This window comes from Mobula birostris, chromosome 17, assembly GCF_030028105.1.
Source record: "Mobula birostris isolate sMobBir1 chromosome 17, sMobBir1.hap1, whole genome shotgun sequence".
NCBI classification, from domain to species: Eukaryota; Metazoa; Chordata; class Chondrichthyes; order Myliobatiformes; family Myliobatidae; genus Mobula; species Mobula birostris.
Genome location: NC_092386.1, coordinates 14,890,642 through 14,913,870, shown reverse-complemented (window position 1 = coordinate 14,913,870; position 23,229 = coordinate 14,890,642). Strand labels below are relative to the sequence as shown.

The 23,229-nt window shown below is 44.3% G+C and overlaps 1 protein-coding gene across 1 annotated transcript in view; it reads right to left on the bottom strand.

Annotated features, from left to right (window-relative positions):
* The window catches only part of rhobtb3 (Rho related BTB domain containing 3), a 94,909-nt gene that overhangs the window by 12,775 nt on the left and 58,905 nt on the right, over window positions 1–23,229 (bottom strand). Inside the window, exons 8-11 of the mRNA XM_072281310.1 lie at window positions 15,847–15,973; window positions 8,713–8,886; window positions 3,443–3,609; window positions 1,774–1,870 (exon numbers count right to left, since the gene is read on the bottom strand). Coding sequence (XP_072137411.1) covers window positions 1,774–1,870; window positions 3,443–3,609; window positions 8,713–8,886; window positions 15,847–15,973 — 565 coding nt within the window. The remainder of the gene's footprint in view (window positions 1–1,773; window positions 1,871–3,442; window positions 3,610–8,712; window positions 8,887–15,846; window positions 15,974–23,229) is intronic.

Here is a 23,229-nt window from a genome sequence, read left to right as displayed (position 1 = left end):
ATGAAAGACACGAAGCCAGGCATCACTGCAGCCGAAGCAGACTACAGCCTCACTATCTCACTATCTCTCCTGACCTTGCTCCTTTTTATTGATTAGTCCGCTGCTGCTAATCGTTAGAAACATTCCTACACAATGAGGTTCTGGTTTTTATTACCAGCACCAGTTACACGTTATCTCAGCAGTGAAAGGGCACGATAAATAACTTTGATATGGGGCAGTGTATTGATGCCGGACTTCCGTTTCCTTAATGCAACTGATCGTTTCCATTTGTTATTTTAACACTTCAAGCTTAGAAACATCTGTGAGCACTGCAGAGGATATTATGGCTATGGCAGATTCACCATCATCGTTATGTGCTGTGCTGTATGACGAAGGTGATCACGGTCCCATGACCATGATTGTTCCTGGCAATTTTTTTCTACAGAAGTGGTTTGCCATTGCCTTCTTCTGGGCAGTGTCTTTACAAGACGGGTGACCCCCAGCCATTGTCAATACTCTTCAGAGATTTTCTGTCTGGAGTCAGTGGTCGCATAACTGGGACTTGTGATGTGCACTGGCTGCTCATACGATCACCCACCACCTGCCCCCGTGGCGTCACATGACCCTGATCGGGGCGGCGGAGGGGGAGTCTAAGCAAGTGCTACACCTTGCCCCAAAGGTGACCTGCAGGCTAGTGGAGAGAAGGGGTGTCTTATACCTCCTGTGGTAGTGATGTATCTCCATCCTGGCACCCAATGGTAGATTAAAACCCACTTTAATGAGGAATAAATCAAAAATGGAAGGCTCATGAGAAAATTCAAATGCATGAGAGAGCAGAGGGTTAGATTGACTTTAGAGTAGGTTAAAAGGCCAGCACAACATTGTGGGCTGAAGGCTCTGTACTGCGCTGTAGTGTTCTATGTTCTGTGTTCGATGTTGTACGATCTATTTTGTTAACGCTAAAAGTAAGTGGTTTCGGTCAGCACAGAGTGTCAGTAAAAAGGCAGCTGATGCTGTTGACAACAGTAGAGCCCTGCCGAAGGGGTTTCGGCCTGAGTGTCCGCTTTTCCCAGGTGCTGCCTGGCCTGCTGAGTTCCTCCAGCATTTTGTGTGTGTTGCTGTGATTCTGTTTATACAACGGTTAAATAGGCAATACAAGTGATACAACAGCGCTCGAAAGAAACTTGAAGTACGTTATTTAAGGCGATTGGAGGAAAGTATAGGGAGGATGTCAGAGGTAATTTTTTTTTTACACAGAGACTGGTGGGTGCGTGGAAGGCACTACCACAGGAGTTGGTGGAGGCAGATACATTGAGGAATACTTAAGGGACTCTTTGATAAGCACATGGATGAAAGAAAAACTGGAGGGCTATGTGGGAGGGAAGGGCTAGCTTGATCTTAAAATGGGTTAAAAGGTTGACACAAAATTGTGGGATAAAGGGCCTGTACTATGCTGTACTATGTTCTAAATATAATTAGTATGAGTGGCAACAATAATTTGCTGACTTGCAGTAGGGTAGAATTCTGACACTGAGTGAAATGGGCTGTATCTCTCAGGAGTCCATGAATACTGGTGCATTGTGTGGTCTGCATCAGAATATGCCAGCTCTATACCTGAGTGCTCACAATGTGCAGAACAGAGCCGTCACTAATATCTCTAGTGAAATTCCAGTACGTGTAGCGACACCGTGTCAAGGGAAAGCAGATTTACCTCACTGGAAAGATCACTCTTTACAGCAATGTAAAACTGTCTGTTTGCCTACATTCCACTGTTCATGTAGATGCAACACTTACCAGAAAGCTCCTGAAACTCCAGCTTCTGACTGAAGATGAGGTAGTTGCTGGCAATGAAATGCAGTAACCAGTTAGACAATCTGGTTGCGTTGTGGAACTGAAAATAAATATTTCAGATTAAAATGCATGCACAAAAAAAGAATAGTTTCCATTGAAATCATGAAATAGGCACAATAATCAAGTTATGGTATCTGGGCTGTGAATTGTAAACACAGAAGCCCACAGAAGTACGTCAAAAAAAATGGGTAAAAGTCCATAGCAAACTCAATCAGAAATCTAGGGATAAAATTTGATATTAAAGTCGAATTTAAAATCAGATTAGGAATAAAATAAATAATTCATTTTTATCACGAGATAATGCTGCAGCTCTATAAAACCCTGGTTAGACCACACTTGGAATATTGCGTTCAGTTCTAGTCGCCATTCTTCCATGCTCCACTGTCATCTCCTAGCAACCCTTTGTCACTTCTGCCTATCACCCCCAGCTTCTCACATCATTCCCAGTTTTCCCCCTCCCTCCCCTGCCTATCACCCTCCTCACCTGGATCCACCTGTCACCCACCTGCTGTTGCCTCACCCCTTCCCTCCACCCTTTGATATTGGCTATCTCTCCTCTTTCTGTTGGCGCGTGGCCAAGTGGTTAAGGCGTCGGTGTAGTAATCTGAAGGTCGCTAGTTCGAGCCCCAGCTGAGGTAGCGTGTTGTGTCCTTGAGCAAGGCATTTAACCACACATTGCTCTGCGACGACACTAGTGCCAAGCTGTTTGGGTCCTATTGCCCTTCCCTTGGACAACATCGGTGGCATGGAGAGGAGAGACTTGCAGTATGGGCAACTGCCGGTCTTCCATACAACATTGCCCAGGCTTGCGCCCTGGAAACCTTCCAAGGCACAAATCCATGGTCTCATGAGACTAACGATGCCTATTATTATTATTCTCTCCTCTTTCTATCCAGTCCTGAAGAAGGGTCTCCACCCAAAACATCAACTGTCCATTTCCCTTCATAGGTGCTGCCTCACCCTCTGATCTCCTCCAGAATTTTGTGTGTTTCTTCAGGTTGCCAGCACCTGCAGTCTATCTAGTGGCTTGCTTCGATACTTACACTCAGTGGCCACTTTATTAGATACACCTGTACACCTGCTCATTAATGCAACCAAGCCAATCATGTGGCAGCACATCTAACCAGCCAATCATGTGGCAGCACCTCAATGCATAAAAGCATGCAGACATGGTCAGGAGGTTCAGTGTTGTTCAGACCAAACATCAGAATGGGGAAGAAATATGATCTAAGTGACTTTGACCGTGGAATGATTGTTGGTGCCCTGCAGGGTGGTTAGAGTATCTCAGAAACTGCTGATCCCCTGGGAGTTCACGCCTCTGGAGTTTACAGCAAAAAAACAAATAGAAACATCCAGTGAGTGGCAGTTGTGTGAGAGAAAATGCCTTGTTAATGAGACAGGTAAGAGGAGAATGGCCTGACTGGTTCAAGCTGACCGACAGGAAGGCGACAGTAACTCATAACCACACATTACAACAGGGCTGCGCAGAAGAGCATCTCAGAATGCACAACACATCGAAGTGAGTGGGCGACAGCAGCAGAAAACTACACTGTATGTTTCATAAATATATTACTATAGTAAATGGTAAAAACACTTGCTTATGTGAACATACCTTTGCCTTGTTGAACAAGTTGACGATACTGAGGTTCATTGATACAAGTTCTCTGCTGGGCATGCTCTGTAACTGCGTTACAATGTACGCCTCACACATCTGCTGTAGTCGTTGTATCTGATACATTTCAGCACATATCAGCAGAGCCATCGCTTGGAGAATGCTGCCTAAACACAGAAGTACCTTTCTTTAAGAAAAGCAGCAATAATCATTGTACACAATCTTGACGTGCAGTATTTGAACAGGTCATATCACTTGTATCTCCTGGGATTTCTTATCACAAAGATGCTGCAGCTCCCAACTGCTAGGTACAAAGGGTATGTGGTCGGAGTGGTCAAGGTGTAGAAAATATGTTTGGCAACATTTTGCAACAACAGAATTTGTAATGTTTGCTAATGGTTGCTCAATGGTCCACTGACCCTTCAGTAGTCAAACTGTACAAAACACACTTTGGAACAATAGAATTTGGAACGTTCACTGACGGTCAATAGTCAGTCCATTCCCTTCCTTCAGTGTTGAAAATCTTTGGAACATTTTGCAACAAATGTTCACTGATGCTCTAATCACTCCCTCCAGTGGTCAAACTGTATAAAACACACTTTGGAACAATTTGCAACAATAGAATTTGGAATGTTCACTGATGATTGGTCAATGGTCCAATTTACTTCACAGCTCCTTGTTCTGGTTTTCTTAATGCAACTGATTGTTTCAGTTTGTTGTTTTAACACTTGTAGCTTAGAAACATCATGTTATGAACACTGCAGAGGATATTATGGCTCTGGCAGATTCATCATCATCGTTATGTGCTGTGTCGTATGACATTGGCAATCAGGATTCCATGACCATGATTGTTCTTGGCAAATTTTTCTACAGAAGTGGTTTGCCATTGCCTTCTCCTGGACCATGTCTTTAGGTGAACAGGTTTAGGCAGATAGATAAAGTCCAGAAAAATTACCATCTTCAACAAGAGAGAGTTTAACCAACGCACCCTCATATTCAAAAGCATTTAGGTCTACTGCGGCAATACTTAACCAGAAACTTAACGCTGTATTGCTGCAGCATTTTTTGAGGATGTGAACAGTTAAAGTAGCGTTTGGACCAATTACTTGTTTAAATCTCAAGTACAGTTACTTTCACCCACTGTTTTGAAATTCAACTGTCTTGTCGCTATTTGGACCAAGGTTCCTGTATCAGACACCAACAGAATCAACAAACTCATTCGTAAGGCCAGTGATGTTGTGGGGATGGAACTGGACTCTCTGACGGTGGTGTCTGAAAAGAGGATGCTGTCCAAGTTGCATGTCATCTTGGACAATGTCTCCCATCCACTACATAATGTACTGGGTGGGCACAGGAGTACATTCAGCCAGAGACTCATTCCACCAAGATGCAACACTGAGCATCACAGGAAGTCATTCCTGCCTGAGGCCATCAAACTTTACAACTCCTCCCTTGGAGGGTCAGACACCCTGAGCCGATAGGCTGGTCCTGGACTTATTTCATAATTTACTGGCATAATTTACATATTACAATTTAACTATTTATTACTATTTTTCTATTACTATTCTATTACTATTTATTATTTCTATGACTATTACTATTACTTACTAATAGTAATATCACTATTACTATTTCTATTACTATTTATTATTTATGGTGCAACTGTAACGAAAATCCAATTTCCCCCGGGATCAATAAAGTATGACGATGACTATGACTATGACTATGGTCTTACTGAAAGGCCTAGAGAGAGCGGACGCAAGCATAAGAACATAAGAAATAGGAGCAGGAGTCGGCCATCCAGCCCATCAAGCCTGCTCCGCCATTCATTAAAATCATGGCTGATCTGGCCATGGACTCATCTCCACCTACCTGCCTTTTCCTCATAAACCTTAATTCCCCTACTATGCAAAAATCTATCCAACCTTGTCTTAAATATATTTACTGAGGTAACCTCCACTGCTTCACTGGGCAAAGAATTCCACCACTCTCCGGGAAAAGCAGTTCCTCCTCATCTCCGCCCTAAATCTACTCCCTGAATCCTGAGGCTATGTCCTCTAGTTCTAGTCTGACCTACCGGTGGAAACAACTTTCCTGCCTCTATCTTATCTATCCCTTTCATAACTTTATACATTTCCATAATATCTCTTCTCATTATTCTGAATTCCAGTGAGTACAGTCCCAGGCGGCTCAATCTCACCTCATAGTCTAACCCCCTCCTCTCTGGATTCAACCTGGTGAACTTCCCTCTCCATCACCTCCAAAGCCAGTATATCCTACTTCAAATAAGAGACCAGAACTGCACACAGTAGTCCAGGTGCGGCCTCACCAGTACCCTGTACAGTTGCAGCATAACCTCCCTGCTCTTAAATTCAATCCCTCTAGCAATGAAGGTCATCATTCCATTTGCCTTCTTGATAGCCTGCTGCACCTGCAAACCAACATTTTGTGATTCATGCACAAGCACTCCAAGTCCCCTTTTGGTTTTGGTCCCCTAACCTGAGGAAAGACATCCTTGCCATAGAGGGAGTACAAAGAAGGTTCACCAGATTGATTCCTGGGATGGCAGGACTTTCATATGATGAAAGACTGGATCAACTAGGGCTTATACTCGTTGGAATTTAGAAGATTGAGGGGGGATCTGATTGAAACGTATAAAATCCTAAAGGAATTGGACAGACTGGATGCAGGAAGATTGTTCCCAATGTTGGGGAAGTCCAGAACGAGGGGTCACAGTTTGAGGATAAAGGGGAAGCCTTTTAGGACTGAGATTAGGAAAAACTTCTTCACACAGAGAGTGGTGAATCTGTGGAATTCTCTTCCACAGGAAACAGTTGAGGCCAATTCATTGGCTATATTTAAGAGGGAGTTAGATATGGCCCTTGTAGCTAAAGGGATCAGGGGGTATGGAGGGAAGGCTGGTACAGGGTTCTGAGTTGGATGATCAGACATGATCATTCTGAATGGCGGTGCAGGCTCGAAGGGCCGAATGGCCTACTCCTGCACCTATTTCTATGTTTCTATGTTTCTATGTCCCTCTGAACAGCAGCATGCTGCAATTTTTTTAAACCATTATTACTTTTTTATGCCTCAGGGGTACATGAATAGAATGTGTGGGGGGCTTGGCCTCTTTCTTGTCTTCGGGGCCTGCTTCAGGCTGAAGTCACGACCAGCGCTGAAGGACCATTGTGGAAGAGTGTTGCCCCCTCCCCTGCACTGTTTGTTTAGTGAAGTATTCGTTTGTCTCATGCTTAGTTCTTCAGTTGTAAAACCTGGGGAGATTCAACCATTAAGTTAGGTTAATACAAGGAATTCTGCAGATGCTGGAAATTCAAGCAACACACATCAAAGTTGCTGGTAAACGCAGCAGGCCAGGCAGCATCTCTAGGAAGAGGTACAATCGATGTTTCAGGCCGAGACCCTTCGTCAGGACTAACTGAAGGAAGAGTTAGTAAGAGATTTGAAAGTGGGAGGGGGAGGGGGAGATCCAAAATGATAGGTGAAGACAGGAGGGGGAGGGATGGAGCCAAGAGCTGGACAGGTGATTGGCAAAAGGGATATGAGAGGATCATGGGACAGGAGGCCTAGGGAGAAGGAAGGGGGGGATAGAAGCCCAGAGGATGGGCAAGGGGTATAGTCAGAGGGACAGAGGGAGAAAAAGGAGAATGAGAGAAAGAATGTGTGTATATAAATAACAGAAGGGGTGAATGGTTAGGTTAATGGTTTTTTAGATAGGGGCCTTACATCCTTTCTTAGATAAGGGGCCCAAAACTGCTCACAATACTCCAAGTGAGGCCTCACCAGTGCTTTATCAAGCCTCAACATTACATCCTTGCTTTTATATTCTAGTCCTCTCGAAATGAATGCTAACGTTGTATTTGCCTCCCTCACCACTGACCCAACCTGCAAATTAACCCGTTAAGTTACCGGGTGACCGAGTGTTCATTATTGTAGTTCTGTGTAGTTTTGGGTAGCTTAGAAGAGTTCTTGTTTAGCTAGGCACCCGGTTTAGTGCTTCACAGTCTGTTCATAAATAAATAGTTAATGTGCCCGTTATAAATGTGTGATTTTTGTTTCATTCATTGTACCTTCAAAACTGCCTCACGTTACAGTGGTAGAGGCAGATACATTAGAGACATTCAAGGGACTTTCAGGTAGGCATGAGTGATAGGAAAATGGAGGGCTGTATGGGAGGGAAGGGTTAGATTGATCATACAGTAAGTTAAGTATCATAGGAGAGTCTAGGACCAGAAGGACTCAGAATGCAAGGATGTCCCTTTAGAACAGAGATAAGGAGGAATTTCTTTAGGGACAGGGTGGTGAATCTGTGGAATTCATTGCCACAGACAGCTGTGGAGGCCAAGTCATTGGGTATATTTAATGCGGAGGTTGATATGTTCTTGAATAGTAAGGACATCAAGGGTTACGGGGAGAAGGCAGGAGAATGGGGTTGAGAGGGATAATAAGTCAGACATGATGGAATGGTGTAACAGACTCGGTGGGCCAAACGGCCTAATTCTACTCCTTTGTCTTATGGTTTTATGATCCACCATCACATTTCTGAGCACAGCATGAACTCACGAACACCACTTTACTATTTTGTTCTCTTTTTGTATTAATTTATTTACTTTTTATATAGTCTTATTAAATATAGAAACATAGAAAATAGGTGCAGTAGGCCATTCGGCCCTTCGAGCCTGCACCGCCATTCAGTACGATCATGGCTGATCATCCAACTCAGAACCCTGTACCTGCCTTCCCTCCATACCCCCTGATCCCTTTAGCCACAAGGGCCATATCTAACTCCCTCTTAAATACAGCCAATGAACTGGCCTCAACTGTTTCCTGTGGCAGAGAATTCCGCAGATTCACCACTCTCTGTCTGAAGAAGTTATTCCTCATCTCCGTCCTAAAGGCTTCCCCTTTATCCTCAAACTGTGACCCCTCGTTCTGGACTTCCCCAACATCGGGAACAATCTTCCTGCATCTAGCCTGGTATTATAGATTATTGTAATCGATAATAATTTTTATGTATTGCACTGTACTGCTGCCACAAAACAGCAAATTTCACGGCATACATCAGTGATAATAAACCTAATTCTGATTCGACAGCTTGTCAATCGGTGAACAAAACTACATTCAGAGATCCTGATTTCTAACCTGCTGCTCCATTCAGTAATTAGGTAAATGTCTCAGAAAGTTCAAAAAATGGTGAAGTTTGAAGAAATGTTGACTATCAGTCCCTGTACCCGTACAACCTGGTTCCTCACCTGTGCAGCATGAATCCGTATACAAGTACTCCAAGAAAGAGAGAAAGGTTTCCTTGGAAACACCATGAATAGGAACATGACACGCTTGCGTTTCAATGTAGTTTCCGCTGAACATTGCAGCCATTACCTCACACCGAGCCACCAGCACTGCTTTATGAGCATATATACAGGTACCTTGAGAAAAAGATTTAAAGAACATGTTATTTCATTCACTTTGATGCCACAAATGGAACAAATAATCCTGATTTCTCATGGGTAAATACAACAAAACTGTGAAATCCCCAACATCCCAGACATCTTCAAAAGGCAGCATCCATCACTAAAGATCCCCACCACCCAGGACATGCCCTCTTCTCATTGCTACCGTCAGGGAGGAGGTACAGGAGACGGAAGGCACACACTCAACATTTTTGGGACAGCTTCTTCTCTTCTGTTATCAGATTTTTGAGCAGACAATGAGGCCATGAACACATCCTTACAGTTTCAATGGGCCAAATAGCCTAATTCTGCTCTACAATCTTATGATCTTATGGTCTAGATAGAGTGGATGTGGACAGGATATTTCTTACAGTGGAGGAGTCTAGGACCAGATGGTTTCAGTACAGAGGGATGTTCCTTTAAAACAGAGAAGAGGAGGAATTTCAAACAAGAGAAAATCTGCAGATGTTGGAAATCCAAGCAACACACACAAAGTGCAGGAGGAACTCAGCAGATCAGGCAGCATCAATGGAAATGAGTATAGCCAATGTTTCAGACCAAGACCCTTCATCAGGAGTGGAAAAACAGATGAGGAGTCAGAGTAAGGTGGTGAGGGGAGGAGAGGAAGGAACAAGGTGATAGGTGAAACTGGGATGGGGGAAGGGGTGATGTAAACAGCAGGAAAGTTGACTGGTGAAAGAGATACAGGACTGGAGAAGGGGGAATCTGATAGGAGAGGACAGAAGGCCATGGAAGAAAGAAAAGGGGAGGAGCACCAGAGGGAGGTGATAGGCAGGTAAGGAGATAAGGTGAGAGAGGGAAAAGGGAATGGGAAATGGTGAAGGGGAGTGGGGGTGGGGGACATTACCGGAAGTTCGAGAAATCGACGTTCATGCCATCAGGCTGGGGGCTACCCAGACAGAATATAAGATGTTGCTCCTCCAACCTGAGAGTGACCTCATCACAACAGTAGAGAAGGCCATGGATTGACATGTCAGAATGAATGGGAATGAACCGACTATGTTCCAAGCCTATGCTGGTATCGCTCCCCAGCTTTACGTAAACTATATTGATGACTGCATTGGTGCTGTTTTCTGCACGCATGCGGGGCTCAATGTATTCATCCACTTTGTCTCCTACTTCCACCCTGCCCTCAAATTTACCTGGTCCATTTCCACCACCTCCCTCCCTTTTTGACCTCTGTCTCCATCTCTGGAGATAGACATCAGTAAATAAGCTATCACAAACCCACTGATTCTCATAGCTACCTGGACTATACCTGTTCCCACCCTGTCACTTGTAAAGATGCCATCCCCTTCTCTCAATTCCTCCGTCTCTGCTGTATTTGCTCTCAGGATGAGGCTATTCATTGAGAACGAAGAAGATGTCCTCCTTATTCAAAGAAAGGGGCTTTCCTTCCTCCACCACCAACGCTGCCCTCAACCACATCTCTTCCATTTCGCGCACGTCTGCCCTCACCCCATCCTTCTGCCACCCCACCAGTGATAGGGTTCCTCTTGTCCTCACCTACCACCTCACCAGCCTCCATGTCCAGTATATAATTCTCCGTAACCTCCGCCATCTCCAGCGGGATCCCACCACCAAGCATATCATTCCTGCCCCTCCACTTTCTGTTTTCCACAGTATCGCTCCCTAGCGACTCCCTTATCCATTCATCGCTCCCCACTGATCTCCCTCCTGGCACTTATCCTTGCAAGCAGAACAAGTGCTACACCTGCCCCTACACCTCCTCCCTCACGACCATGCAGGGTCCCAAACAGGCCTTCCAGGTGAGGTGACACTTCACCTGTGAGTTTGTTGGGGTCATCTATTATATCAGGTGCTCCCGGTGCGGTCTCCTGTATATCGGTGAGACCCGACACAGACTGGGAGACTGCATCACCGAGCACCTACACTCTGTCCACCAGAAAAAGTGGGATCTCCCAATAGCCACCCATTTTAATTCCACTTCCCATTCTGACGCATCAGTCCACGACCTCCTCTACTGTCACGATGAGGCCACACTCAGGTTGAAGCAGCAACATCTTATATTCTGTCTTGGTAGCCTCCAACCTGATGGAACAAACATCGATTTCTTGAACTTCCGGTAATGCCCCCCTCCCCACCAACCCCTCTCCTTCACCACTCCCCATCCCTTTTTCCCTCTCTCACCTTATCTCCTTACCTGTCCATCACCTCCCTCTGGTGTTCCTCCCCCTTTTCTTTCTTCCATGGCCTTCTGTCCTCACCTATTCCCCCTTCTCCAGTCTTGTATCTCTTTCACCAATCAACTTCCCAGCTCTTTATTTCACCCCTCCCCCTCCCAGTTTTACCTACCACCTTGTGTTTCTTCCTCCCCTCCTCCCATCATCTTACTCTGACTCCTCATCTTTTTTTTCTCCAGTCCTGATGAAGAGTCTCAGCCTGAAACATCATAGGTGCTGCCTGGCCTCCTGAGTTCATACAGCATTTTGTGCGTGCTGAGGAGGAATTTCTTTAGTGTGGTAAATCCGTGGAACTCATTGCCACAGACAGATGTGGAGGCCAAGTCATAGGGTATACTTAAAGCAGAGGTCGATAGATTCTTGTTTAGTAAGGGTGTCAAAGGTTATGGGGAGAAGGCAAAGAAAGGGGTCGAGAGGGATAATAAATCAGCCATGAATGAATGGCAGAACAGACTCAATGGGCTGAATGGCCTATTTCTGCACCTATGTCATTGATTTAGGTAAACAAGGAAAGAGGATTCCAAAGTTTTCATCCAAACCTCCTTGGACACAAGAGCTGTGACAGATGACATGAGGATTTCATGTGTTGCTCAAGAAAGAAAAACTGGAGAAAAAGATAAACCTGGCATTTACAAACCAGTAATATAACGTGGAGGCAAGGAGACTGGCAGAATGATCTGGCATTTGTGAAATTAAATTTAACACAGAGATCATATATCTTGGAATGAAGATCGCAGAGAGGTATGTTAAAAAAATGAAGGATCATGCCCGAAAAGTTGACTGTTTATTCCTCTCGCTTCAGGGGTTCCTACCCTGTGGTTCACGGATTCCTCAGCTAATGGTAGTGGGTCAAAGGCATAAAGAAGGCTGGGAACCCCTGCTTTTGATGCTGCCTGACCTGCTGAGCTCCCCCAGCACTGTTTGTGTGTTGCTCAAGATTTTCAGCACCTGCCAAATCTCTTGTGTCTTTGAGAGGTGCAATGGGACGGAAAAAAATGCATCATTAAAGGTGAGAGGACTGGCTAACAAAGATGTTCGTTCCCCATATGGGAAGCTGGCATTTACAAATAGTGGCATGGAGTACCAAACGTGGCACTTCAAGCCAAGCATACCGAAAACAGTGGCCTGGCACTTACAGGAGATTGTATCATTCTGAGAACCGAACTTCAAAGGCTTTCAAGAGAGGGCAGAATAAATTTACTAGTTTGATACCAGTTTTAGGTTTTATTAAATTCATGCAATTGGTACAAAGAATAAATAATTGTTCATGATGGCATAGACAATAAATAAACAGAAGAGACATGAGGAAATATTTCTGAGCACGGGTCGCTGACCCAAAATATTGATTTACTCTCTCCACAGATGTTGCCTGACTCATGAGCTCTTCCAACATTTCTGTTTTGTTTCAGGTTCCAGCATTGGTAGGTTTATTTATATTCCCATTACTGCAGAAATACTTCCTTCTGCATTAATCGTTAGTATTTGGAATGCCTGCTCGAGAGGCTGGTGGGGAGTGGAACGGGGAGGGCTGATTCAAATTTACAAGCAGCTTGGAAGGGAGAAGTGCTCGAAGGGAAAAATGTTATGAAGATGCACAATTGGTGGCCATGTTATTAGGTGCACCTGTACACCTGCTCATTGATGCAAATATCTAATCAGCCAATCACGTGGCACCAACTCAACGCATGAGCATGCAGACATGGTCGAGCAGTTCAGCTCAAACATCAGAGTGGGGAAGAAAAAGACTTGGACTATGGAATGTTGGTGTCTGACGGGGTGGTTTTGAGTATCTCAGAAACTGATGGTCTCCTGGGATCTTCACGAACAGCAGTCCCTAGAGTTTATAGAGAATGGTGTGAAAAACAGAGAAAAAAACATCCAGTGAACGGCAGCTATGTGTGTGAAGATGCCTGGTTAATGAGAGCGGTCAGAGGAGAATGGCTAGGCTGGTCCAAGCTGATGGGAAGATGACAGTAACTCAGATAACCATGTGTTGCAACAGTGGTGCGCAGCAGAGCATCTCTGAAAGCACAACACATTGAGCTTTGAAGTGGGTGGCTGCAGTAGCAGAAAACAACGAACATACAGAAAGTAGCCACTTTATTAGGTACCTCCAGTACCTACATGTATAGTAATAGGTCAGGGAGTGAGCTTAACCTGGAAAGAGTTTGTCCAGCGTGGTGGTACGAATGCCTGATTTTGCACTAATAGATGATGGCATTTGATGGAGCAATAAATTGCCTTCCACTTCCAGCATCAGTAAATATCCCCTTAAAAAATTCTCCAGATAAAGAAGAACGAACTAAATTAAAGAACATTTTGTACTTTCAATCAAAGCTATGCAAAATACGTAAATATTTGTTTGTCACAGCAGGGACAAACAAAAGCAGGGGGAAGGTTATGTGCAACATGCTGCAGCAATGCTGGCCACAATTACGTTGGGAACAAAGTATAGCAGATACTAAAACCATGAAATTACAGGTGTAATTCTGCTATGTTTATTTTATTTAGAGATGCTGCTTGGAACAGACCCAATGAGCCACACTGCCCAGCATCCCACCTATTAAGATCGTAAGATATAGGAGTAGAAATAGGCCATTTGGCCCATCGAGTCTGCTCCACCATTTCTTCATGGCTGATCCAATTTTCCTCTCAGCCCCAATCCCCTGCCTTCTCCCCATCTCCCTTCATGCCTGGCCAATCAAGAATCTATCAACTACTGCCTTAAATATAGAGAAAGATGGCGTCCAAAGCTACCTGTGGCAAAGAATTGCATAGATTCACTACTCACTGGCTAAAAAAAATCCTCCTTATCTCCATTCAAAAAGGACACTCAACCTTTTGATTCCTAACTGTGTCTGAGGTCTTATCAACATCTGCCTCTCTCCTCTAACTGGTCTGGCATTCTGGTTCCCACCCCCCCCCCCCCCCGCAACTCTAGTTTAAACCCCACCGTGCAGCATTAACAAACCTCCCTGCTACAATATTAGTCCCGCTCCAGTTCAGGTGCAAACCATCCCTTCTGTACAGGTCCCACCTTCCCTGGAAGACAGCCCAAAGATCCAAAAATCTTATGCCCTCCCTCCTACACCAACTCCTTAGCCACGTATTAAACTGTATAACTTTCCTAGTTCTGACCTCGCTGGCGCGTGGCACAGGTAGCAATCCTGAGATCACAACTCTGGAGGTCCTGCCCTTTAACATAGCACCTAACTCCCTGAACTCCCTATGCAGAATCTCGTCACTCGCCCTACTCATGTCATTAGCACTTACATGGACCAAGACCTTTGGCTGTGCACCCTCCCACTTAAGAATAATGAGGACTCGATCCCAGATATTCTGGACTCTGGCACCCAAGAAGCAACATACCATCTGGGAATCTCATTCTCGCCCACCGAAACTCCTGTCCATTCCCCTAATGGATCCCCTATCACCACAGCATGCCTTTTCTCCCGCCGCCTTCTTTTCTGAGTCACAGAGCCATTCTCAGTGCCAAAATCCCAACCACTTTTGACTTTCCTCCGTTAGGTCACTCCCCTGACAGTATCCAAAGTGATATACCTGTTGTTCAGGGGGATGGCCACAGGGGTACTCTGCACTGGCTCCTTAACCCCTTTCCCCTTCCTTCCTGTCACCCAGTTTCCTGTGTCCTGCACCTTGGGTGTAACTACCTCTCTGTATGTCCTATCTATCACCCCTTCACCCTCCCGAGTGATCCAGAGTTCATCCAGTTTCAGCTTCAACTTCTTAATGTGGTTTGTTAGAAGCTGCATCTGGATGCACCTCACAGTTGTAGTCATCAGGGACCCTGGAGTTTCCCTGCCTTCCTGCAAACCACAAGAGGAGCATTTCACTATCCTGCCGAGCTTCCCTACAGTCCCAGCAGAGCAGATATAAAGAACAGGAAAAAAACCCTAACCTTGAGCTTTTCTTTTCTTCGCTTCCTTTGACTGAAGTCTCTCTTTGCTCATGCATCAATGAGTTAAAACCTCAAGGCCACCACTCCGACTCTGTCCACTTAAGACAATGGCCGCCGTGCTTTCCCTGTCTTCCTTTAATTTGTTCTTGCTAATCAAACCCAAACACAGACTGGTCACTGGTCAAAGCTCTACTTCGCTGTAGCAAACCGCTGCTCACTTTTCTACTCGGGCAGCAGGCCTCAGCGAAATCCCCTCCTCTCAAAACTTCCAAGTAATGCTAGCTTATTCCCAGGGCAATTTAGAATTACCTGCTAACCGGCACGTGTTTGGACTGTGAGAGAGAATTGGAGATGCGGGGGAAACCCGTGCACTCACAGGAAGGGCATGCAAACTCCTTACAGAGGACACCGGAACTGAACTCTGAACTCGCACATCCTGCGCTAACCATCACAATATTATTTCCTGTTTCTCATGTGTTTCTTTAATATATCCAAAAATAATTTTTTTATATTTGATGCTTCACAGTACATGACTGCTGTGATTGGAAGCACTTCTTTACTGTGCAAAGAGCAGTATTAGAAGCATTCACAAACCAAGACCAATGACAGCATTCCATGGAGCATCAGCACCTCTTTTGTGAACAAAGAAATCTATACTAAACACAGAAAATCCAGCAGAAGTTCAGCAGGTCAGGCAGCGTCCGCAAGAAACCTCAAAAACATTCCAGGCCAAGAACCCTTAATCTGCAGGCGTCTCATCTGCAATCGTTTGCTCTTCAGACTAATCTGTACCTTGTACTTTAAAGATGACATCAGCCAAGTCAGGGTTTTTGAGGAAAAGACTTAAGGAACAACAGCAGCTTTGAGATTGTTCTTTTCCTTTTGCTGTTGGGTAGTCAATCCCACTGGAATAAGACGTCTGAAAGATAAAAATCAATATATACCTAATAATTTAAATGATTTAAATTTTTTTAATTATTTGCACTTTCTCACACAGTTCCAAATATGGCAAATATAGTTTTGATTTTTTTTTAATGTACAGTACTGTGCAAATGACTTAGGCACACATATACAGGTATAGCTAGGGTGCCTAAGACCTTTGCACAGTACTGTGGTAATTTTATGTTTTGCATTGTACTGCTGCCACACAAAAAAAAACAATTTCATGACGCGTGAGTAATGATAAACCTGATTCTAATATGGGTCTCTATTGTGGACTGAGAGTGGGAAGGGGGCAGCTGATCAATAAACCAATTGTCCGGATTCAAATGACCCTGCCTGGTGTCTCAGGGCTGGGTGTGTCTGCACCTGTGCCACCCACCCCCACTGCCACACCGCCCTGGCACTCCTTCTCTGCCACCTATCCTACACCCCTCTCGTGGTGCTCCACCCTCACCATTCCCAACATCCTTTGCTCTAGCCAGATTTACAAACTCACTCTCCACTCTGTGTTGACAAATACAGCAGCGTACAAAAGTCTTAGGCACTCTAGCTATCAATATGTGCCTAAGACTTTTGCACAGTACTGTATATTTTTAGGGATTCCACCATATGCAGTAAACACAAGACAGAATTACATCAGCACTCCGCTTGGCTAGAATCAACATCTATCCCACACAGGCCTACAGCAGACACAATCTCAATGGCCCTCCATGCAGCCTTAGATCACCTGGACAATGCAAATACCTATGCCAAGATGCTGCTCACTGACTATAGCACAGCATTTAAAACCATCATTCCTACAGTTCCTCAGAACTTCCCTCTGCAACTGGATCCTTGACTTCCTAACCAGGAGACCACAATCTGTGCTGATTGGAAGTAACATCTCCATCTTGCTGACAATTAACACTGGTGCTCCACAGGGATGTGTGCTTAGCCCACTGCTCTACTCTCTCTATACCCATGACTGGCTGGCTTGGCATAGCTCAAACAGCATCTATAAATTTGCTGACCATACAACCATCACTGGCAGAATTTCAGATGGTGACAAAAGGGTGTACAGGAGTGAGATATTCCAGTTAGTTGTGTGACTTCACAGCAATAATCTTGCGCTCAATGTCTGCAAGACCAAAGAGCCGATTGTGGATTTCAGAAAGGGTAAGTTGAGGGAACACAAACCAATCCTCATCGAGGAATCAGAAGTGGACAAAGTGAGTAATTTCAAGTTCCTGGGTGTCAATATCTCAGATACCTAACCTGGACACAACATATTGATGCAGCTATAAAGAAGGCAAGACAGCGGCTTTATTTCATTAGGAGTTTAGGAGGACGGTGACACCTAATGGTGGCTCCTTTGTTTGCATCTTCGGAAACAGCTCTATTTCTCTTTACTATCTCTATTTTTCCCTTTCAGGGTTATTTTGAAGACGCTGACCTGGAGTTACATGCTGACTTCATTTCTTTGCGGGAATGGGACCCACTCTCGGGGTCTCACGACTGGCCGCTATTCGATACGCCAAGGATGCGGCCTAGAAAATAGTGTGCCTTCAGAGTTCCGGGATTTCGTGGCTCTGGAGGTGGGCGGATTCGAAGTTGGCACCACCGCCTGATGTGTCATGGGAGATGGAAGATCGAAAGCAGCAAGCTGGCTGCTGGCTGTGTGCCCAGAGACCCGAGTTCCTTGGGCACAGAGCTCGTAAAAAACAATGCAACAGACTTTTAACGTCATAAATCAGCGAGTTGTTTGTTATGTCTCCCCTCTCACTGTGAAACAGGGACACCTCTTTTTCCTTTTTTGGCGGAGAGAGAGAGCCTGTGGTATGTCGAATACCGGGTGAATTAGTACTTTGGAGTACTGCTAGTCTGTGTCTTTATTGATGCTTGAGTGTTTGGTGAGGGGCGCTGATGCTTTTTTGTTGCTGGGGGGCATCAATACTCTGCTGCTGCTTATGCGTGGGTGGGGGGAGTTGCGGGGAGACTTTAGGGTTCTAACATTTAACTGTCATTCATTCTTAGGGGCACTCCTCTATTTTTGTGGATGTTTGCAAAGAAAAAGAATTTCAGGATGTATATTGTATGCATTTCTCTGACATTAAATGTACCGTTGAGTTTGAGGAGATTAGATTTGTCGACTAAAACCCTTGAAAACTTCTACAAATGTATCATAGAGAGCGTTCTGAATGGCTGCATCACCACCTGGTATGGGATGGCTACCGCACAAGATCAAAATAAGTTGCAGAAACTTGTAAAATTAGTCAACTCTATCATGGGTACCGGCCTCCCTAGTATCCAAGACGTCTTCAAGGAGTGGTGCCTTAGGAAGGTGGCGTCCATCATTAAGGATCCCCACCACCCAGGGCATGCCCTCTTCTCACTGTTACCATCAGGTAGGAGATACAGAAGCCTGAAGGCACACACTCAGCGATTCAGGAACAGCTTCTTCCCCTCTGCCATCTGATTTCTAAATGGACATTGAACCCATGAAAACTACCTCACTACTTTCTTAATTTGTTATTTTCCACTAATTACTTTAACTCAACTAATTAATAGACATACATATACTTACTGTAATTCAGTTTTCTTTCTCTATACTGATTTATCATGTATTTCATTGTACTGCTGCCCTAAAGTTAATGTATTTCACAACATATGCCGGTGATATTAAATCTGATTCTGATGTGCGTCATTATAGAACTCTGAATATTTGTTTTTCTTGCTCCAGTGCATCCTATTTGGAAGTTTATTCACATGGGATGCAATCTGTGCTTAACAATGAGAGGTGACAAATTCTTAATATTTAAAATTCAAACCAACTGACATACAGCCAATGTTTCAATATCTGCATTTATCAATTTACTGTTTGCAGGTCATTCTCAAAAAGAGGAGATCTTTTGAAAGTATATTTGTTTTGAATGGGAACATTAATAAATTATTGGTTTCCACCCAATTTGTGATTATGAAGCACTGAATGGAAGCTGATGCGATACAATTGTGTCTATTGTGTGAGCTTAAACAACTGAAAAAATTATTACCAGTACATGTACCCTGATGAAGATAATTGCTTTGAATGGGAACATTAATGAACTATTGATTTCCATCCAGATGGTGACTGAGGTACTGAATGGAAGTCGATGTGATACAATTGTGTCTATTATGTGAGTTTATAGAACTGAGAAAACATTATCAGTACAGTGTACTGGGTGTGCAGACTTTACCTATTAACTCTTGCTTTGGAGGGGTGAAGGACCAATTTATCCTTCACTGTAAGTTACACAGAAAATAGTTACATTCTCACCTTCTTCTGACATAATGGTGCACAAGCCGAGCTTACCATGGGCCTTTGCATAAAGTATATTAATAAATGAGGAAACCTTACCTACTGGCCAGAATACCCCTGAAATTGAAAAGTTGTAGTATTCTGTATGATAATAAATTGTTTGAACATTGCATGGAACAACTGTCTACATGAAAAGTTTATGTATGCAGAGGCTTTCAAAATTTAACACAAATGTTTTGGAACTAAAATGATTAACTTATGTTCAAAGGCAATCAATAGCAAAACAGATTTTTTTCTTGGTGCCCACCCAGGAAATCATTTAGTTGTTCTTCACACTTGCCCACTCCCTTCAATAATTTCAGTGCCTGAGCACCTGATTCTCTTTATTCTGCAGAAGTTTCAAACTTCCTACGATTTAGAAAATAGCTGGATAATTTTTTAATACAGATCGATGAAAATATCTGCTACCAACTTACAGTAGCAGAAGTGAGGGAGTCCGATTGTTCCTCATTACTGTATTGTATCGGCTGACCTATCTAAAACCTTTTGCTGCAGTGCAGGTGTTTCTGAAGACAAAGGAACAGAGGAATCTTGGGATCCACATCCATAGATCCCTCAAAGTTATCGTGCATGTTGACAGGGTGGTTGAGAAGGCCTATGGTGTGTTGGCCTTCAATATGGTAATGTCGCAGCTCCATAAAACCCTGGTTAGACTACCTTTGGAATATCGTGCTCCGTTCTCATCACCGCATTATAGGAAGGATGTAAAAGCTTTCAAGAGGGTGTGCAAGGTATTTACCGGGAAACTGCCTAGAATAGAGAACATGCCTTATGAGGAAAGGTTGAGCAAGCAAGGGCTTTTCTCTTTGGAGTGAAGGAGGATGAGAGGTGACTTGATAGAGGTGTACAAGATGATAAGAGGCATAAACTGAGTAGATAATCAGGTTCTTTAGCCCGCAGTGGAAATGGCTAATATGAGGAGCATAATTTTTAGGTGATTGGAGGAAAGTATAGGGGAGACATCAGAGGTTTTTTTTTTAAACAGAGAGAATGGTGGGTGCGTGGGGTTGTGGTAGAGTCAGATGCGTTAAGAATATTTGGGAAACCCCTAGAAAGGCACAAGGATGATAAAAAAAAATGGATGACTATATTGGAGGTAAGGGTTGGATTAATCTTAGGGTAGGTTAAAGGGTTGGCACAACACTGTCAGCCAAAAGGCCTGATCTGTGCTGGGATGTTCCATGTTCTACACGGAGCAGGGAAAGGGAAGCAGGAGCAACCCTTGTGTGCCAGCAAAAGCAGAAGTGCCTCTATCCCCAATGGAAGAATTTAGTTTGCTCTTTGAGTGCAATCTTCCTCTCCTGACCTCGGCCTCATTCTTCTTCTCCTTATCACATTGTCTCTCTGTTTCCCATCCCATTTGGGGCTTCTGACCACTAATTTCTCTTGCACGCTCAATCACCGACTGTCTAGTTGCACTCCCAGTTCCTCAAGTGTCCCGTTGCAGGCTTTATCTCCTGGCACTACAACTTGGAAGATGCTAGCTGGGAAAAGCAGCTGGAAAACAGTACAGGAATTCAAAATATCGGCAGAATGTCTGTCCTCATCCAGGCCAGGTGCATCTCAAGAGCTGGACACAGAGAGCAGCTTAAGTTGATTTGTCCACCTTCCATCTTTCCATTCTATATACCCTCCTTGAGGTTTCATGAGTTTGTTATAGCTGGGGTGGTAATGGGGACAACCTCCCACCACCCATTAAATGCTCCCAATGACATGTGCCTCAAATAGCCTCAAGTCCAGCTCCTGTCCAGTGTGTCTTAGCTACTAAGTCCAGCGGAGCTGCTTCTGCTAACAGGAGACGGGGCAAAGGTGGGTTATTGGCGCCTTAAAACCAGTCTCCATGGGCAGATTGGACTCGTCAGCCGTGGTTGGCAGCTCACCTATGGGAAGGAAAACTCCTATCTCAAATCTCCGCCTTGCAGCTATACCCACTCATGGGGAAGGCTTCAGGAGTAAACCCCGAGGGAAAAATCTGGAGCTGGAGTCTCTAAGGCCATCCTACATTCTGTCCAATGCTGACTGACAACTCCTACGAAGTTGCTGGTACCAAACTGTATTGGTCTCTGCCATTCCATTGGTTTCATAACATAAGAACATAAGAAATAGGAGCAGGAGTAGGCCATCTGACCGGTCGAGGCTGATCTGGCCATGGATTCCACCTGCCTACCTTTTCCCCATAACCCTTAATTCCCCTACTATGCAAAAATCTATCCAACCTTATCTTAAGTATATTTACTGAGGTAACCTCCACTGCTTCATTGGGCAGAGAATTCCACCACTCTCTGGGAAAAGCAGTTCCTCCTCATCTCCGCCCAAAATCTACTCCCTGAATCCTGAGGCTATGTCCCCTACTTCTAATCTCACCTACCAGAGGAAACAACTTTCCTGCCTCTATCCTATCTACCCCTTTCATAACTTTATATGTTTCTATAAGATCTCTCATTCTTCTGAATCCCAGTGTGCACAGTCCCAGATGACTCAATCTCTCCTCATAGTCTAACCCCCTCATCTCTGGAATCAACCTGGTGAACCTCCTCTCCACCACCTCCAAAGCCAGTATATCCTTCCTCAAGTAAAGAGACCAGACCTGCACACAGTACTCCAGGTGCGGCCTCACCAGTAAACCGGTACAGTTGCAGCATAACCTCCCTGCTCTTAAATTCAATCTCTCTAGCAATGAGGCCAACATTCCATTTCTCTTCTTGATAGCCTCTGCACCTGCAAACCAACCTTTTGTGATTCACGCACAAGCTCTCCCAAGTCCCTCTGCACAGCGGCATGCTGCAATTTTTTTACCATTTAAGTACTAATCTGGTCTTCCACTTTTCCTTCCAAAGTGGATGACCTCTCATTTACCAACATTGTACTCCATCTGCCAGACCCTTGCCCACTCACTTAACCTATCAATATCCCTCTGCAGGCTCTTCGTATTTTCTGCACAATTTCATCAGATGCATGGAGAGGGGGAGATTGCTACACGGGCAACAGCTTGCTCTCCACATTGTACTGCCCTGGCTTGTGTATCTAGACAGCTAGTACACAATATCCGTGGTCAACTCTGACTGACGAAGGCCCTCGCCCTCATCCTCCTTGAAGGAAAGAGAACAGAAATAAAAAGGAAACTTGCCCAAAGTGCTCAACAGGTCGGGGAATATTGGTAGAGAGAAGAAAGAGTAACGGTTCAGGTCTATGACTTTCTATCAGTAGAGGATCACATTCAAAGACTCATGTTCTCAATATTTATTGCTTATTTATTTATTATTAATTTAGATTTTTCTCTTTTTGCACATTACTGTGCAAAAGTCTTAGGCAAATATAGAGTGCTGGGCTGCCAAAGATTTTTGCACAGTACTGGAGTAATTCTATGTATTACACTGTGCTGCTGCAAAAATAAAAACAAATTTCATGTATGCTAAGCCTGATTCTGATATGGGTCTCAAATGTGGACTGAGAGTGGGGAAGGGGTCAAGGAGAGGGGAATCATGATTGGGAAAAGGGGAGGGGAGAAGGGAGGGAGCAGGAAGCACCAGAGAGACATTCTGTAATGATCAAAAAGCCTTTTGTTTGGTATCAAATAACCTTGTCAGGTGTCTCAGAGCTGGGTGTGTTTACACCCGTGGCACTGCCCTGGCCCCCCTTCTCTGCCACCTGTCCCACACCTCTTCCACAGCGCTTCACCCTTGCCATTCCCAACATCCTTCGCTCCCAGATTTACAAACTCACTCTCTGCTCCACATTGTCAAATATAGTACTGTGTGAAAGTCTTAGACACCGTAGCTATATACTGTATATGTGCATAAGACTTGTGCACAGTACAGTACTGTATTTGCACAATTTGCTGTATTTTGCACATTGGTTATTTGTCCATCTTTATTGTGTGTAGTTTTTCATTACTTCCA